Below are 19,973 nucleotides of genomic sequence, written 5' to 3'. Positions count from 1 at the left end.
ATACAAGTTTTTAATTTAGTTGTGTCTATTTTTGGTTGTTAGCTCTAATGATACATAGACCAGCTCTAATGATACATAGGCCAGCAGAGCTTATAGGATGGCCTGTTTTCTGACATCTGGCATCCAGTCATTTTTTAGCACACGTTTGTTATAGCTACTTCTCCTAATCTGCTTGGCAGATTGCCATGAAACCTTACACACCCACATGCACATGCACACAGACTTATCCTAAGGTACATACAGTATGACCACCTTGAAAATCTTTCTACTTCTCCTGAATGGATATTGATATCAACATGGGGTTTTAACTGCAAGACTTATTTATGATGTCCGGTTGGTCCTGAATGAAAATAGTGTCAGTCTATTGTCCAATACAGTAGTCACAGCAACCATCTTGAAAATCTTGTTATGGTTACTCTTTCTAAAAGGAAAGTCACATCGACATAGGGGTTTACACCAAAAGAGTTTTTATGATGTGCAGTTCATCCTAAAAGAAAATGATGATATCAGCATGGGGGTTTACTAAAAGGCTTCTTATGTCTAGTTGGTTCTAAAGGAAAATGGTGCAAATCTGACATCCAATATGGCCACCATGGTTGCAGTCATGAAAATCTTTGTATTGCTTCTTCTCCTAAAGGGAAAGTCACATTAACATGTGGTTTTTACTGGAAGTCTTCTTATAATGTTATGTTGGTCCTAAATGAAAATGGTTCTGCTTAGACATCTGATATGGTCACCACAGTGTCCATCTTGAAATTCTTCAAATTCTTGTTAGCATTACTCCTCCTGAATGGCTTTTGATATCAAGAGAAGGCAATATAAGCATTTGATTTTCACCATAAGACTTCTTTTGGTGTGTAGTTTGTCTTAAATAAAAATGTTACCAATCTGATATCCAATATGGCCACCACAGTGGTCAGTTTTTAAGTTGAAACACTACTCCTAGATGGAAAGTTATATCATTATTGGGTTATTACTAGAAGATATTTTCTGATGTCTAGTTGGCAGTAAATGAAAATGGTGCTAATCTGACATCCAGTATGGCCCTTACAGTAACCCTCTTGAAAATCTTGTTATTACTACTCTTCCTAAATGGAACATCATATTGACATGGGGTTTTCACCAGAAGATTTGTTATGGTGTCAGGTTGGTCCTTAATGAAAATGTTGCTACCAAGATCTATAATATAACCACTACAGCAGCCATCTTGAAAATTGTGTTATTGCTTCTCCATCTGAATGGATGGTTATATCAACAGAGTTTTCATTGAAGTACTGGTTCCAATCTCACATCCAACATGGCCAACACAGCAGCCATCTTGATCTTTTTTTATATTGCTTTTGTTTCTGAATGAAAAGTCATACCAGCATGTGATTTTCACCAGAAGACTTCTTATGGTGTCTAGTTGGTCTAAAATTAAAATTGTACAAGCTGATATCCAATATGGCTACAACATTGGCCATCTTAAAAATCACTTTTATCACTACTATTCCAGAATTGATGGTCATATTAGGATGGGGATTTCACTAAAGTTCTTTTTATAAAACCTAGCTGGTCTCAAAGAAAAATATTGCCAATCTCATGTCCAATATGGCTGCCACAGCATACATCTTGAAAATCTTGTTATTGCTATTCCTCTTGAAGTGAAAGTTGTATTGGCATGTTGTTCTAACCAGAAGATGTCTTGTGATGTCTAGTTGGTCCTAAATGACATTGGTGCTGCTTAGACTTCTAATATAGCCACCACAGTAGGTGTCTTGAAAATGCTACTCCTCCTGAATGGAAAGGATATCAGCTTGGGGTTTTAACTGGAAAACTTCATATAGTCTTAAATAGAAGTTGTGCAATCTAATATACAATATGGCCACTACAGTGGCAGTCTTGAAAATCTTTGTACTACTGCTTCTTGGTGGTAAGTCATATCAATGTTGTTGTTTTTCCAGAAGATTTATGATGTCTAATTGGTATTAAATGATAATGGTGCCAATCTGAAATCTACTGTCACCACCATGCAGCTACCTGGGAAATTTTGTTATTGCTACTCCTCCTAAATGGAAAGTCATATTGACATGGAATTTCACCAAAATACTAATAATCATATATGTAAATAGTTTGTCCTGAATGAAAACTGTTCAAATCTGACCTCAGATATGACTGCCACAATGAACATATTGAAAATCTTAAATTCCCCAGATTAAATATGGTCATATGAAGATAGGGTTTTCACCAGAAGTCTTGCAGTGGTGGTGTCTAGTTTGTTGACAAATATGGAGCTAATCATACATACAATATGGCTGCCACAGTGGTGAATTTGAAAATGTTATTGCAGAAGAATATCAGAATTGGTTTCCACAATCAGGAGTGAAAAGGAAGAAATGTCTTGCTGGAAATTCTGTTAATACAGTTGAGTGTCAGTCCCTTCAAAGATATATATATATAAGAAATCATGAAAGAGCATTCCTGTTTACCATCATCATCCATCCAGCACTTGAAAACCAGTTCCAAACACCCATTCAGAATTTTATCTGTTAGATTGTATGACATGACAGGTTTAAAGAATTCATCATACCTAGTATAAATTTCAAGAACTCAGAGAGAGAGAGAGAGAGAGAGTTAAGCTGATTCATGGATGAGATGCATCTTCTTTTTTATTTTAAATTATTTCAGACTTAATTATTTGACTATGATTGATTAGGTACTTTACACCCCAAATGAAAAGTACAGTAAGGTCAAGTTCCACTTACATATTTATCCATTGATAAGGCAGTCCTTGGTGATAAACCCACACCCACCTTTCGCCATGCTCACATTAGTAGGGAGTGAGACAGCAATAAATTTTCTGATGATGGCAGCAAGAGTGACAGTTGTGTCAACAAATTATCAAGGTTTTATTTCAAGGTTTTCATTTGCATATATTTTCCAAAGTCTAGATATATTTTCATCAATCTTGGCATGAAACTTCATGAAGCTAAGAATATTTGTTCTACAGATGTTTGCTCACCAATTTTAACTTTGAGTGAGGGTTATATAAACTTTGTGTTAAGATTTGGTTTTTTCACTTGCTAATATTCCTCATAGATTCTCGTCATTCCTGGCATTAATAGTTATGAAGCTAAAACAATTCATTCTATGACATGCTTGCTGACTTTACTGTTCTTGTGTTCAAGGTCACAGTGATAGAAAATTTGCATTAAGGTTCTGATTAAAGTTTTTTTTCAGTTGCTTTTATTTCCTAGGCCCAATAATGGATTTTCATCAAATTTGGGATAAATCATTATGAAGCTAAGACAATTCATTGAGTTATATGTACATATGCTTCCCTGACCTTTGGCTTCATGGAAAATTTTCACTAAGGTTTTGGTTAAAATAATTATATTTCCTTAGGCCCATGTTGGATTTTCTTCATAAATTACATATAAGATGAATTATTATGAAGCTAAGAAAACGCACTTGGTTACATGAATGCTTGCCCCTTTTAACATGGGGTCATAGTCATAGTTACATAAAATTTATGATAAGTTTTGCATCAAATTTTTTTACAATGGATATGCTTTGATTGTGAGCTTGACATGTAGGGCCTGGTCTTTTGTAAAGAATTAGATGTCACATATTTAATAAATATATATTTGCCTTATTATAATCCAGTGCCTACCTAGTCAAACATTTATTTGACTATCCACCTTATCCCCTACCCAGAGAAATCTTGTAAGATAAGTTCACAATACCAAAATTTTGTTTCCTCTTATCAGGAATATTGTGGGAATGAAATGCTAATTAAAAACTGTTTCATTGATCAATACAGAAAAGGTTGATTCAGAAGGAGAGGGCTCTCAGGTGTCTGTACGTGAAGCAACTAATGAAAACATGAAGGACAATACTACACAGGTAAAATGATTTAGATTGTGGAGCTTGCTGTTTTTATTTCACCTGCATATGAATGGGGGGACATCAGTATCACTTCACAGCAGTGCCAATGGTGGCATTGTCGGCATTAAAGTTTTGCTTTAACTGTTTTGGATGTGAGATACAGGTGGGATACATGGATGCGAGTAAGGCACTGGATCCTGCAAAACACTTGACTAAGCATATTTTATTCAATCAGACTAGAAGGTTAGCACCCAGACATAAAGTTCCTTGGTATTATATACTAGATAATAATCATCTGAACAAAGGCGATGTCATTAAATGTTCTTATGAGAACAGTAGCTGCAGTGGCTCAGTGATTAGCATATTTGACTCACAGCTAGGGTGCAGTTTGAAATCCTAACATGAAATCAGCCTGGTTTGGCTACAATGGTGTGTCTTTGGGCAAAGCACTTTATTCCAATTGCCATACCAATAAATAACCAACCTGTTTTACTATGTTATAAAAGATCCGACCAAACCAAGGTAAACCACAAATGGGTCAGTTCAGGATACTGTAGTTTGAAGTATGACATTTTTTAGAGAAACAATTTTTGCCATGCCTTATTGGCAGACTACTAAGAAATCCAGATTTAAAAATCACAACAAAAAGTAATTAAGAAAATCTGTTTCCAGAGATGGTTGTTCGTATTGACTGAGACTTTCCAATCAGCAGAGTATTATTGTTTAATTAAGTCATCACTCTTGATGTAGAGGATATCAAATGGATAATGATTTAATACTGAATTTATTAAATGAGGTGAACAAAAGCTTGTAATTATTCAGCGAGTTTCATAAATTCAATATTAAAATCATCACCTTTTCAAGATTCTGTTTATCACATGTATATAGGTTTTATTAAGAGTGTAAGAAGGAAAAAGGGGAACAAAATTTTCTGCATTTAATTATGGCTCAGATTCTGCTCCTTTAAATTTTTGCATATTAAAAAATAGTCCCATAATAGAGTTGTAGCAGTATTGAACAGTTTGATAAGAAATATCATTCAGAAGTATTAATTTTTAATATATAACAATTTAAGAGAGCAGCTTAATCAATAAAACATTTGTCATGAACAGGATAAAATTTTCAAAAATTGGATCCCACTTGAAATTCATGTTGTTGTTTTTTTTTTGGTTGGGCCATTTAGGAGTAGTTAAAATGGCATATGAATAAATTTATATGCAGTTGTTTACAACGTTTCCACTGATAAGTGTGTTTATTCCACCACAGACATTCACCATAGATGCAGTATCTGATTTGGCAGAAGAAATAGCCTTCCACTTGTTGAGTATTTCTCTGAGGGAGTATTACTGGATGCAGAAACGTTACTTTATATGGTCCTGTTGAGAACTGAGATGAGAAGCAGGTGCTGATTTGCACTCATTTGACTGTAGTTATTAAACTGAGTGGATGTTTTTGTGACCAGATATTTGTATTATTTGATTTGGAAGATTGCTGTGGTTGGTTGACCTTCTGTTAGCTGGGAGACCAGCATTTTTAACATAATTTTCAGAGGAGAGATGAGTTCATTTACTCCTATAAGTTGTCATTTAAACAATGCTTGTCATGGAGGTTGGAGCACAAATAACAGGCTTGGACCCTTCCAAAATGCTTGTCATGGAGGGTGGAGTGCCAGTAACAGGCTTGAACCTCTCCAAAATGCTTGTCATGAAGGGTGGAGTGCCAGTAACAGACTTGGACCCCTCCAAAATGCTTGTCATGGAGGGTGGAGTGCCAGTAACAGGCTTGGACCCCTCCAAAATGCTTGTCATGGAGGGTGGAGTGCCAGTAACAGACTTGGACCCCTCCAAAATGCTTGTCATGGAGGGTGGAGTGCCAGTAACAGACTTGGACCCCTACAAAATGCTTGTCATGGAGGGTGGAGTGCCAGTAACAGACTTGGACCCCTCCAAAATGCTTGTCATGGAGGGTGGAGTGCCAGTAACAGGCTTGGACCCCTCCAAAATTATTATTGTACAGTGAATAATGATAGAAATTGCTGAATTAAAATAGTTTGATGAACTCAAGAACATTCATGGTAAAATTAGTTTTCTAATAATCTTGTCTGATGAAAACTTGAGTATGACAGTGCACCCCACCCCCACCCCCACAATCTACATCTAGTATTGACCATAACAATGAATTATGAACAATAGAGTGCATTTATTCAGATTCTTGAAATAACATTGCATGGGAGAAATTAGACAGGTTGATTTGAATACAGTGAATATAAGGAAGATAAGGCATGCTAACAACATCAGTTCATGTGGCATTTCCTTAATGCTTATTTTGCATGATTGATATGTTTAAGCATCACATTAAGAAAGTATGTAATACCTGGCCTATTGACTGCAGAAAACAGGTGATCTTTGAGATGTTACTATTATAGAGGAAATTTCAACAGGGAAATGGGAATGGGCATTGTGGCCAGGTGACTGCTATATTAAAGTGACCATTAGGACAGGTTTTGAAACAAGCTACAGACAATAATCCACTATGCCTTTTTATCACCCGTGGCTACCTGTATTGAGCTTCTCTAATTTTTATGAGTACACATAAACAAAAATTTTATAAATAAGTTACTGTGCTTCTAAGAGAAACTTTGATTGGCTCATTTAAACAACATGATAGATGATATTGGTTCCAAATGTCAAGAAAAATTTCCTTATGCTTGCAGTAATTGGTTAAGCAGGTTTATGCATAGTCATGAGAAATGAGAATATCTCAACACAGGTAGCCATGGGTGATAAAAAAGTATAACAGATTATCATCCATGGCTTGTGAAGATAGATTTGAGTGTAGTTTGTGAAAATATTATTTTGGCTTAGCCTTTTGAACATAGCCAAGGCTACAAGGCGAAAGGTAAATTCCACGGGAAACACTCACATGTATCACAGACAATAACACGATGGTGTTTTAACATTTTCTTTTAGGATAAAACTCGAGAAAGTTCACCTTCCAAAGATGAGTATTCATCAAAAGAAAGAGATAAGACACATAAAAGATCCAAAGATAGTAACAAATCACAGCCCAAAGATGGCAGTACTGCATCCCAGATACAACCTGAAACTCCAAAGTCTAAGAAGAAGAATGATCATGTAGAACAGATGCTTCATAATTCAGACAAAGAAGATCGGCCCAGAACTCCAGCCTTGTTCCGTAAGAATATAGTGAAACCAGTGAATGGAGCCAAAGAGGATATGGGCAGTGATGTCTCCCTTAGATCAAATGTGTCATTTAGTTCCACAAAAGGTATGTTGGCAAATATATAAGATGATTTATGCTGGGAAGAAGTTTTGGCAGCATTATAAACTTCAAAGTTTGGATTTTTGTGCAACAGTTAGTCAATAAAGCAAGGTCTGCAATTTGTAAATGATGTCTTCAGAATTTAATGTAATAGTGTGTGTGTGATTTAGATTTTTAACATAGTTTTAACAATTTTCCAGTCATATCACTGTGATGTCTGCAGTGTGGCAGTTTAAAGTGATGCCTGGGGCATCATGCCGCAGACATGTTGCATGATGTCTCATCCAGTCACATTATCCTGACACCAGGCCGACCAGTCTTAACACTCACCTTTTAATGCTGAGTGCCTAGCGAGGCAGCTGTTAGTACCATTTTTAGAAGTCTTTGGTGTGACTCGGCCGGGGTTCGAACCCATGACCTTCTGCATTCAGGGCAGACATTCTAACCACTTGGCCACTGGAGCAGTCCCTTCATGTAATAGTAAAATAATTAATATGCCATGTTCTACAGTGCTTGCTGCTTTTAGTCTATTATTCAATCCTTGATATAGATTTTTTAGTCAATAGATATGTACAGATATTAGATACCCAGTAGATCTTAGCTGTCAAAAATTAATCAATGACTTTTGCGGGTTAATAAATTTCTTTCATATAATGTTTTAAATTGAATTAAGATGCTTGTTCTTGAAATATATTGTATAAGTAGCATTAATTTCACTAAAGACTTAGGATATTTCGAAGCTCAAAAATGGGTTCAGATTTACCTCCCCTAGAAACAGGTGTCCACCATTTATTGGATCAACCTTTCATAGCATTATTATTGATATATATGAATAGTAATCGTAACATTTTATTTTTTTAAAAAGCCAAAGAAATTTGATTTTTCATCCATTATTTATTTTCTGTACACTGAAATAAATTCATATTTTTCCAAAACTTAATGGCTACTTAAGATTATCTAAATTTTTGTGGATTAAATTTTTTCCATGTCTGTTACTAGAGAATGGCTCTAAAGATAACAGTAATTTCAAGGGGAGTAATTATTTCAAGGGAAGTAATTGCACAATTCTATGATTGCAGACAGTGATTTCAAGGGAAGAATTAAAATCCTATGATGGCAGTGATTTCAAAGAAAGTAATTATGAAAGCTTATGATGGAGGATAGTGATTTCAGTGGAAATGAATATAAAAGTCTATGAATGCAGGGGTTGATTTCAAGGGAAATAATTATAAAAGCACATGATAGCAGGCAGTGATTTCCAAACAAGTAATTATAAAAGCACATGATGGCAGGCAGTGATTTCCAAACAAGTAATTACAATAGCTCATGATGGCAGAAAGTAATTTCAAGGGAACAAATTATAAAAGTTCATGATCATGGACAGTGATTTCAGTTTCAATAATTTAAAAGCCTATGATTGCAGGTAGTGATTTCCCAGAAAGTTATTATAAAAGCCCATGATTGCAGAATTTAATTTCAAGGGAAATAATTTTAAAAGCCTATAATGTCATTTGAAAACTATCTGTACCAAGTTCAAATGTTATTCCATCAAAACAAATCAGGTGCAATGAGTCAGTTCCACATAGTCTTTTACAAACAGGAAAATTAAGAATACTTTAACATTGAATGTAGCAAAATAATTAAATGTTTTTATTATTTACTTGCAGAGGCTTGGGTGGAGAGAAATCAAAATGAAAAAGGTATTTTTCACGGTTACTCTGTAACTTAAAAACACTGCAGCCAGATGTAATATTGAAAACAGCACAACTTTTCATTCCTTTGCATCAGTATTTATCAATAGTAATTATAGTATATGCCAGTCCATATTATATTTTAGATCTAATTAAATGTAAGTTACCATGCTGCATTGGTGTAAATTACAGGTAAAGGGTGTAAGGTATGCATTTAAATAACCATCATATAATTCTAACTCCATGCAGATCTTAAAGCGTATAATTCTCCACCTGTTTGAGGGCAAGATTCAGCAGACCAGATCAGATTAATGATGCTACCAATAGGGAAATTAGGCTCCCCTTAGTGTATTGTGAATATGGTAATGTGTAATGTGTAATGACAGTAAATGCCAAGGGCTTACTCGTGTAAGTTTCTCAACCAGTGACATCTTCTGTTCTCACCGACAGAAGTGTCACAGCAATTCAAAGCAACTACTTGCAAAAATCAAACCAAATGCTGCCTGACTACAGGAAGTGTATGTGCTATTGCTGATAATGGGTAATCTTATTTGTTGGGAATGGAGAGTTTGTTGTTTTTGCAAATGAACTAATAATCCATGCTAAATTGTCATTATTGGGATTTAACCTAATATTTAGTCTATATGTTTGAATATTTAAATATAAGTTATATATCTTTGAAACTAAAGGCGTATGGTATCTATTTTTATAGTTTCCATTTAATATTTTATTATTGTTGTCGGTCTTTGACAAAAGCTTCAGCTAAACAGGGGCAGTAAGGTACAAAGTAGCATGAGGAAGGGCTGCAATCTCTCTCATATCAGGCCATATTTTATTTTGATCACAAGTTGCAAAAAGAAAAATGCAGTGGAATACTTATGCCTCTGCCTCTCTCCCAGTCTCTCTCTCTCTGTCTCTTTCTCTCTCTTGAAAACAAAATTGTGGAAAATGTATATTTGCATCAGTGGTACAGTTTCCTAATTGCCAGTGATCTGGAATAGCATACAGTGATATTATTAACATTCATGAAACCAGAAGTTCTAGTGAAAAAGATGAAGCCAGTCTAATATTTTACTCTACATTGATTTATGTATATAGATGAAGGATGGAAAATTTACAAAATTAGCGTATTCAACTTATGATCCACATGGACTTATAGGCCAGCAATTACAGTACTGCTTGCTTTCTATCCACAGAGGAGGATGAAGATGAAGACTCCCCAGTCAAGCATGCCTACATTCCATACCTATATGCCAAGAAGTGCATAGCAAAAATTATGGAGGACATGAAAAACATGAAGAGCAACCACATAGTTATTGTCCATGAAATCCAGCTGCAGTATAAAGAAATAGAAAAGGAGACACAGGTCTTGTGGAAAATATGTCTAATTCACGTTCATCTTTTTCATTATCATCATATTATCCCCATCATCATTGTTGTATTCTTCTTTATCATCTGCTACTTTTCTTATTTCATCACTTTTTTGTCCATCTTTGTTTACTGGAGAGCCACAGTGGCTTAGTGTTTGGGAAGGCACTTTACTTCAGTTACCTCAGCACTAAACAACCTACTTGTGTTGATGTGCCAGAAAACAGCAAACTAAACCAAAATCCATTTTGTTTACTGTATATCTAAATTGTTTGATGCCTACATACTGTCGATATTTAAATAAATAGAAGATAGATGGTTGGAGGATTGATAAATGGCATTGAATAGATAGATAAATGGATACACATACATACATTGTTTTATGCCATTTATGCAAAACTAATACAAAGTATTGAGATATAGTATACTGGCACAACTTCCTACTTGTCTAAATAACTTTTTTTGTCATTAAAATGACCCATTCAAACTAGGTCACAAAAAGAAGACATTTAATATATCTGCATTTTTTAAACAAAAAAGCAGCTGAAAGAAATAATCCTCCTCCCTGTCATCTTTCAGAATCAATTCAACAAGTTTGTGTTGTGTCTGAGAGGTGAGTATAGTGGAAAAGTGGGCACTTTCCGCCAGGTGATTGACCTTCATCGGGAAGAACTGAAGAGAAAAGAGAACTATTGGAAGGAGATGCTTGAGGTACTTATTATCATTTAGGAATCTGTGATGATTAATAAGAAATCCATATAATACAGTAGGATCTCATCAATCCTATTTCTGTTGTAAGAATATTTTATTTACCAAACTGATTTTTATATGATGTATTCAAGTATGAACTGCATTGACCAGCTGAGAAGTTATGTAATGCACCATTAGCTCATAGTTTACTCATGCGAAGTCATATTAGAATGAGGAATGGCATATACACTGTTCTGAATGACAGTATCTGTCATCACATTGTGCAGTACTTTATTATTATTATCCAATATTTAATAAGGTTATACATTTACAATTCACCATTCTTAATTGTAGGCCTCAATATACTGACAGTAAATACAACAGTGATAAAATCATTCTCTTAAATAAATCCAATATTTAGATGGGTAAAAGAAAAAGGAACATTAAATACACACATGTACATGCATCACAGACACGCCCTTAGTTACTCTGTAGTATAATAACAGTAACTAATTTGCAATAATAATAACATATTTGATTGCAACATTGTTTTACCCTGGTCAATATACCATTTAAAAGCAGTTTTAACCAAAGAAAGTGACTTAGAATTACAAATATCTAACATTAAAAAGTTCCACAAAATGGGTACAGATTTTTAATGACCAACACATGTTTGAACCAGTGCTGTATGCTGTTGGGTGGAGTCATATATGGGTAAATGCAGTACTTACTGGCACTATAATTGGTACAAGTTATGCAGATTATTACAAAACTTTTTTTATTCAATGCTTCTGTCCCATACCTTTTTGAAGAAAAGAGATAAAGTAACAGTGTTTACATCCATCATCAATAGGTGTCTTGCCTACCAGTTGGAGGTACTGTCTTCAAGGTCAATGTCATAGTTCAGTATTAAAATTTTTCATCACACTTTCTCTTCCTTCCTGAACCTTTAAAACCATTTGAGATGATTAGAGGATGACACTTGGAACATATATACATCATCACTAGAAGGTGTGGTGACTACCAAAAGTAGGATCCTGTCTTCAGCGTCAAGGTCACAAATCTATTTTACATTCTCCTTCACACGTTTCCTTCTGTGCTATAACTTTTAAGCTGTTTGAAATTTATTGTTGAAACTTGGTATACTTGAACTTGACAGAAGGTGTGTCACACACCACATTGGAGTTTTCTATCTTTAAGATCAAAGTTATTGCTTCCTTTTTTTACATTTTCATTACACTTTTCCTTCTTCAGTATAGTTTTAAAGCCTTTTGAGATAGGTAAAGGTTATAACTAATTATTTTTTGCATTTCATAATATTTTTCCTTCATCTCAGTAATTATAAAGCCTTTTGAGATCAACAGATGAAACTTGGTATAGTTGTATATCATCACTAAAAGGTGTTGTTTACCATGTTCTGGGGGTCATATCTTAAAGGTCAAGGTTGCAGCTAGATATAGTTTGTTTAAAATTAAGTGATGCAGCTTGTTAAACATAAATGTCATCATTAGTACATGTGTTCTTTACCACATTGGGAATCTTATCTGTGTGTGTCATGGATTTTCAGTTATGCTTTCAATTCCACTATGCATTTTTAGAGCCATTTCAGATGAAGGGATGACAATTTTTATAACTGTATATCACTAAAATGTGTCACATGCCACCAATGTTAAGGTCACCAGTCACATTTGCCCTTCATTTTTCAAACAGCTTTTTATATTATCACTAGAAGATGTGTTGCATTTCATGTTTGAGGTTTTGTTCAGAAGGTCAAGGTCACAGATCAGTATTATAAGGTTTCTTTAGTTTCTGCTTTATACTATAAAATCTTTTTGAGATATAGAGACATACCATGGTATACAATGCTGTTGGGCATTTCTGCGCACTTAAGGTTTCCATCTCCTATATTGAAGCAAAACACATACCGAATTCGACCAATTGACCAAAATAAAATACAGCAATGCTTACCATTTGAAAAGAGGCAATTGTCACCAGAATATTCTGTTCAAAATAATAGTAATTTTGGACACAGGGGATGCCACCCGTGTGTTTTCCTGACTCACGATATGTCGGCCTATTCTGCGCACAGCTTTATAAAGGTGTAATGTTTATCCACTGGGCTATATAAATGAAATACATTACTTTGGACTATTTCTGTCAGAAGTTCAGTTGAGTAATTAGTCAGGTTTATAGCTAGTTTTACAAAATTCAACGTAACAATGCCAATAAATTTCAAGAGATATTAAACAAACTAAACCGATCTTGTAAAAAAGTTAGTAAAGTTCAACATCTTATAAAAAAATAAGCTATTATGTGGAAGAGAAACAATAAAGAATAGGATTAATGTGTTTACAATGTCTTGTTTAGGGGGAAAATTACTAAAGAATTTAGAAACAGACTATACGCCGGGGAATTTCTTGAGAGTTTATGTTCTAACGGCAAGTTGACACGTTGGGTAGCAGACGATTTTGTACGTGTGGGACAACTTCTTACAAAATTGGAAACTTTGTTTCATATGCAGTAGTGTTTTAAGGTATACATTTCCATCTTTTATATAATGTATTATTTGTATGATTCTGAAAGATACATAGTAAATCAGATTTGCTGGGTTACCAGTTCAAGAAGGTCATGTAGTGGGTCTTCATGTTGACATTTAGAAATCACATTTTCATATGCATTTCGAGTTGAAATGCAGGATATTTTTGTACACTTTATGAATATCACTTTCCTTAATTAAAGTATGATCTTTCTTTCTTGATACAAAATGGATATTTGAACAAAAATAACACGTGGTCCAATGCTTTCAGAAATGACGTATCATTGTGCAGAATTACCCAACGTGCAGAATTAGCCAACATGGTGGTACTTATGATATCTTGTATATAACTGTCAGGGTTCTTCAAGGTCAAGATCACTGATATTTCTTACCCATTTTTTGCCATTTCCTCTAATACCCATTTAGATAAAGCTGTAAAACGTATTTCTGCTCATTAACTTTACAGCTCTGTCTTGAAGGTTAGAGATTTTATTATTGTGACCTTTGTGACCTTACCATAGTAGGCAGGGAACAAAAATGTACTGAATTTGCCTAATAATATCACTTATTTAATAATATCCATTATTTATTCAGGGTGACATGGTTAGCTAGCAGTTTGTTTTGATGATTACTTATTAAAGTTTTTCTTAAAGTGGAAATATTATCATGCTACAAACTGTACCAGTGTAAGCAAAAGATTTCTTAAAATACAATGTCTGAAATTATGGTATATGTAAGTCATTGTTTTTAATTGACTGTGTATTCTTGTTACTAATGTTTATCACAAACTTAAAAAAATTAGGATACTTTAGAAAGTAAAGACAGCTGTCATTTCTTCCTGACAGAAGTATAACAAAATAAACATGCATAGATAATATTTACACATGGTAGGCGTGTTGTTTGGCTTATTCTGGAGAGCTCATTTCATTAGAAATTGCAGTCATTTCATTCAGAACTGGTCACCTGAATAAAATCATGTAGTTTTACTTTGTTGTGACAATGTTATTTTCAAACTTTGTTAGATTTGTCTTAATTGAAATTAATAAGAATATATATCTTTAATCGGATTAATATATGTCAAAAATATCTACATATTCAAATCATATGAACAAAAAAAGTCAACAGAATAGCAGTTTGGTCTTCTAAGGTCATAGCTAGGATATTTTCAGCATGCTAGTTTGTGAGATCTTGTTGTTAGATTTAAATACATTTTGTAAATGATGTACAGAGTCATTCATACAAACAATCCATCCTTTTGGTTTACTTTTGCCATATGTTAGTAAGTTGCAGGTTGTATGATATATCAACAGAATGATGACTAAGACAAGTCAGTAGAATGATGACTTGGATATATCTATAAAATGATGACTTGGATAATACCAGTAAAATGATGACTAAGATCTATCATGTTATGATGACTAAGATATCTCCATAAAATGATGACTTAGATATGTCAGTAGAATGATATCTATAGAATGATGACTAAGATATATCATGTAATGATGACTAAGATATCTCCATAAAATGATGACTTAGATATGTCAGTAGAATGATATGTATAGAATGATGACTAAGATCTATCATGTAATGATGACTAAGATATCTCCATAAAATGATGACTCAGATACATCAGTAGAATGATATCTATAGAATGATGACTAAGATATATCTTTAGAATGATGACTGGGATATATCATGTAATGAGGACTAAGATATTTCCATAATATGATGACCTAGATATGTTAGTAGAAAGATGACTTGGATATATCTATAGAATGATGACTTGGATAATATGAGTAGAATGATGACTAAGATTTATCGATAGAATGATGACTAAAATATATCCATAGAATGATGACTAAGATATATCCATAAAATTATAACTTAGATATATTAGTAGAACGGTTACTAAGTAATGACCATAGAATGATGACTAAGATATATCCAATAAATGATGACTAAGATATATCCAATAAATGATGACTAAGATATATCCATTGAATGATGACTAAGATATATCCATTGAATGATGACTTAGATATATCCATTGAATGATGACTAAGATATATCCATTGAATGATGACTTAGATGTTCCCATTTACATTTCATCTACTGGTGTGCTCCAAATGCAACTTAATTCTGAAAATGCTTGGAAAGTTAGGGTCTTAATATAAATTTGTGTACCATAAATCAATAAATTTAATAGAAATATTAAAAATTTAGAGAAAATCCCTTTGTATAAGGAATTTTTGTAGACTTCGAAATTTAACCCAAGAGGTAAGACTGTGATGTAGACCAAACTTCTGTTAGATTTCTCCTCCTCATGTATAGTATAATTGGTAGATAGCGGGTTCACTCTAAGTAAGTAGAAGATCTTACATTAGTGCTCATTTCAAATGAAAATTATGTAAAGAGTGAAACAACTTCTGTCATTTGTGAGCTTTGGTAAGCTAAAAATTTACACTACTTGATGATTTTTGTTCATTTTATTTCAGTTATGCACATAATCGTTTTTTTCACATGACAAAAAAAAACATTTTTTGATCAATAAGGTGTGGTGAAAGAAGTTTGAAATGCATTTAGATGTCTCAGACATTGCACCTTGCCCATATTATACTATATAATATGGAGAAAATACTTAGGATTTTATGCTGAAATAATATATTGGTCATGTGATTTAGCCTATTATGACACTGGTGTAATGTTTCTTTGCTTTCACTTCAGAGTCTGGCAGAGAGAAACAATAGACTACTGAAAGAGAAGAAAGTTTTGTTGATACATAGTAGGACTGAAATAGAAAGACTGGAAAAAGAAAAGGTAATTTTAGCTACTGTCGTGGATGTCAGGCAAATCATCTTAATAATATCTTATACATGTTATGCTTGGCTTCGTAATTGTACAGTAGACTATCAAACAAACGACATATAAAACATATAATATTTATTTAGTTTTGGACTCAGTCCTATCTTGTGGACATTCATTGATCTTATTTGTGAATAAGTGAAGTATGAGTCTAACCACATTCAGAGATAGTAAGTGTGTCTGTACATACAGGAACACATTCAGAAATAGTAAGTGTGTCTGTACATACAGGAACACATTCAGAAATAGTAAGTGTGTCTGTACATGCAGGAACACATTCATTGATAGTAAGTGTGTCTGTACATACAGGAACACATTCAGAAATAGTAAGTGTGTCTGTACATACTGGAACACATTCAGAGATAGTAAGTGTGTCTGTACATACAGGAACACATTCAGAGATAGTAAGTGTGTCTGTACATACAGGAACACATTCAGAGATAGCAAGTGTGTCTGTACATACAGGAACACATTCAGAAATAGTAAGTGTGTCTGTACATACAGGAACACATTCATAGATAGTAAGTGTGTCTGTACATACAGGAACACATTCAAAAATAGTGTGTCTGTGCATTCATGAACAAATTCAGAGATAGTAAGTGTGTCTGTACATACAGGAACACATTCACAGATAGTAAGTGTGTCTGTGCATACAGGAACACATTCAGAGATAGTGTGTCTGTGCATACAATAACACATTCAGAAATAGTAAGTGTGTCTGTGCATACAGGGACACATTCAGAAATAGTAAGTGTGTCTGTACATACAGGAACACATTCAGAGATAGTAAGTGTGTCTGTGCATACAGGAACACATTCAGAGATAGTAAGTGTGTCTGTATGTACAGGAACACATTCAGAAACAGTAAATGTGTCCATGCACACAAAAGTGCATTCAGAGACATCATGTCTGTACATACCATAACACAGTCAGAGAGAGTAATTGTATCCATACATACCAGCACACATTCAGAGACATTGTGTCCATACATACAAAACTCAGAGATAATACAAAAACACATTAAGAGACAGTAATATTGTCCATACATAATATAACACATTAAAAGAAAGTGATTGTTTCCATACATATAAGAACAAATAGAGAGAGAGAGTATTTGTGTCCATACATAGTGTAACAAATTAAGAGACAATAATTGTGTCAATACATACAAAAATTTGTTTAGAGACAGCAATTGTGTCCATGCATACAATAACATATTAACAGATAGTAATTGTGTCCATACATACAAGAACACATTTAAAGACAGTAATTGTGTCCATACATACAACAACACATTCAAAGACATTAATTATATCCATACATACAGGAACACATTCAGAGATAGTAATTGTGTCCATACATACAAGAACACATAGACATTGTGTACATACATACAAGAATACAGACATTGTCTCCATGCATTCAAAGACAGTAATTGTCCATACATATAAGAACACATTCAGAGACATAAATTAAATAAATGAATACTAATAATGGTTAGAGTACAAAAATTAATAGGTGAACATTCTCTCTATAGGGTCACATGATTGTGCTGAGTTTAAATAATTAAATAGTTATTTCTGCCATAAATACATTTTTGTAATGTGGATCAATTTTGAAGTATCCATAAGATTGATATTTAGTATAAAAAATTCACTATGAATAAAACTCATCAGGTTTTGTCAGTAATAATTGTATTAATAAATTAAATTAAGAAAGCATGATGTTAGGCTGGTGTCAGGGGCAAGGGCATGGTTGAGGGGTGGATGAATTTTGAATTTTTTGACACCACAAAGTCTTGATAAAAATAAAAGTAGCCTGGAGGACATTATGTACTTTACTTACCTTAGAAAGTAAAAATGATTATAAAATTTTTATTGAAAAAAGATACAAACAAATTTAACAACAGATCAGTTTCTTTGTGTCTTCATGTTACAGTCTTATATTTTGGTCTTTTTAGTACATTCATTTACAGTCATCTTTCTGAAGTGTCATATAGGTTATGGATATTATTTGTCATTCAGTAAATAGACTGATGGTGAGATATAAGAGTCACAGTGTACCATTCTGGGTTTATTCTGGTTGAATTCAAATCAAATAAAGTAAACAACCAGTTGAAAATGAATTATAACCAGTTATTTGAGTCAGCTCTAACTTGGTTCTTATAGACAACTAAACTGATGTTATATGAATTCAGTTTTGTGACAGTATATCAAAAGAAACATTTTATATGATTTTTACAATTTTTGCTAGTGATTTATGGCTTCATCTGATGTGCTGTTTCCTTTGAAAGAAAGTATTTGACAGATCAACTATAGATAGAAATTATTTGATGCAAAATTATATTATTGTTTAGTGATTGGGTTTTTTCTCTTTCCATTTCAGGCTGAACTACAAACAGCGGTTGCTGCAGGTTCAGAGACATGTCATTGTGTCAAATATCATTTGCATATCTTTTATCCTTTTGAAAAAATAAATGTTCTCTTTTAATCAAAGCTTCAAATTTACTGATCAAAATTAATAGCTCAACATTTTTTAAGATATAATAAAATAAGCTATGAAGAAGATGTCAGAATCTTTTCACCACATGATACACAATTTCAGCAGGAAAATTATCCATTTATTTGAATAAAAGACTATTACATTTAGATGCCTCAACAGCATATATAGTCACAGTTAGTCTACAGAATATCTCTACAGCTCAGTATACTTCTATGGCCTAGTGATCTAAAGCACGGGTTTACAAAAGGTATATCTAAAGCCAGCAATCATGGGTCAGTTTTCATAAGAAATAAAATTATATTAATTGAGTTTTTTAGAAAAAGTAAGTTCCTGAATCAATGGATAAAGCATCATACACATGTAGGTATACAAAAATACTGTCAGTATTAGAATAAAAAAATCAACCTTCATCAGACCTTAGACTGTATCTACACTCTGAGTGCGACATGGAATTGCATATTACTGAAAAACATGGCAACAAAAATCTCGTAATAATTTAAAAAACATGACTATTGACAAAGTTTTTCCATCCCAATAAATAAAGGACTAATTTACTTGCCATTATGTCACTAAACAGACATTTCACACAAAAATGATTTTTGTGATCTGCCAGCTTGTGCTGACATCAGAGGGTAAAATTTAGTGGTTTATCATTTATTTCTCTCATGATAATATGTATTTATGCAAATCTATGTTGTTTGAACATTTATATTATTATTACATATAAGTTCTGACAGTAATCATACCAGTATAAATTATTCATACTGTTAATTGTTAATAATGTTTCTCATTTATAGCATTCTAAAAATCCAAGTCTTCTATAAAACATTATAAACATTCTTTACTATATATATATATATATATATATATATATATATATATATATATATATATACACACACACACACAGAAGTAGGATAGCATTCACTGAAATAAATTCCTTTATGTTAAAGATATGCACAACATTTTCATGATCAACTAGCCTGCTGACTTAATAACCCTCAACTTTTATACATTGCAACAATATTGCCACCTATTATTACAGCATTGTAACCCAAAACTTACATTGTTGCATTTACCTATTTGTGAAGTTAAGAATATTTTATTGATTTTGTAAAGGTAATGAAATCATATTGTGCATGAAGCAGATGGATTGACCGCCTAATAATGATTTT

General features: G+C 33.2%; 1 protein-coding gene across 3 annotated transcripts in view; it reads left to right on the top strand.

Moving 5' to 3' along the window:
- The window catches only part of LOC149801844 (uncharacterized), a 115,753-nt gene that overhangs the window by 2,764 nt on the left and 93,016 nt on the right, over nt 1-19,973 (top strand). For all 3 annotated transcript variants that reach the window (XM_089956214.1, XM_089956215.1, XM_089956213.1), the window contains exons 3-9: nt 3,803-3,885; nt 6,837-7,155; nt 8,817-8,849; nt 10,037-10,206; nt 10,788-10,919; nt 16,159-16,251; nt 18,682-18,709. In XM_089956214.1, the coding sequence (XP_089812340.1) occupies nt 3,803-3,885; nt 6,837-7,155; nt 8,817-8,849; nt 10,037-10,206; nt 10,788-10,919; nt 16,159-16,251; nt 18,682-18,709 (858 nt within the window). The remainder of the gene's footprint in view (nt 1-3,802; nt 3,886-6,836; nt 7,156-8,816; nt 8,850-10,036; nt 10,207-10,787; nt 10,920-16,158; nt 16,252-18,681; nt 18,710-19,973) is intronic.

The sequence above is a fragment of the Sinohyriopsis cumingii genome, chromosome 4 (genome assembly GCF_028554795.1).
Source record: "Sinohyriopsis cumingii isolate HCF-2022 chromosome 4, ASM2855479v2, whole genome shotgun sequence".
In the NCBI taxonomy this organism is placed as follows: Eukaryota; Metazoa; Mollusca; class Bivalvia; order Unionida; family Unionidae; genus Sinohyriopsis; species Sinohyriopsis cumingii.
The sequence above is the reverse complement of the archived record's forward strand: the minus strand, read 5'-3'. Positions and strand labels throughout refer to the sequence as shown.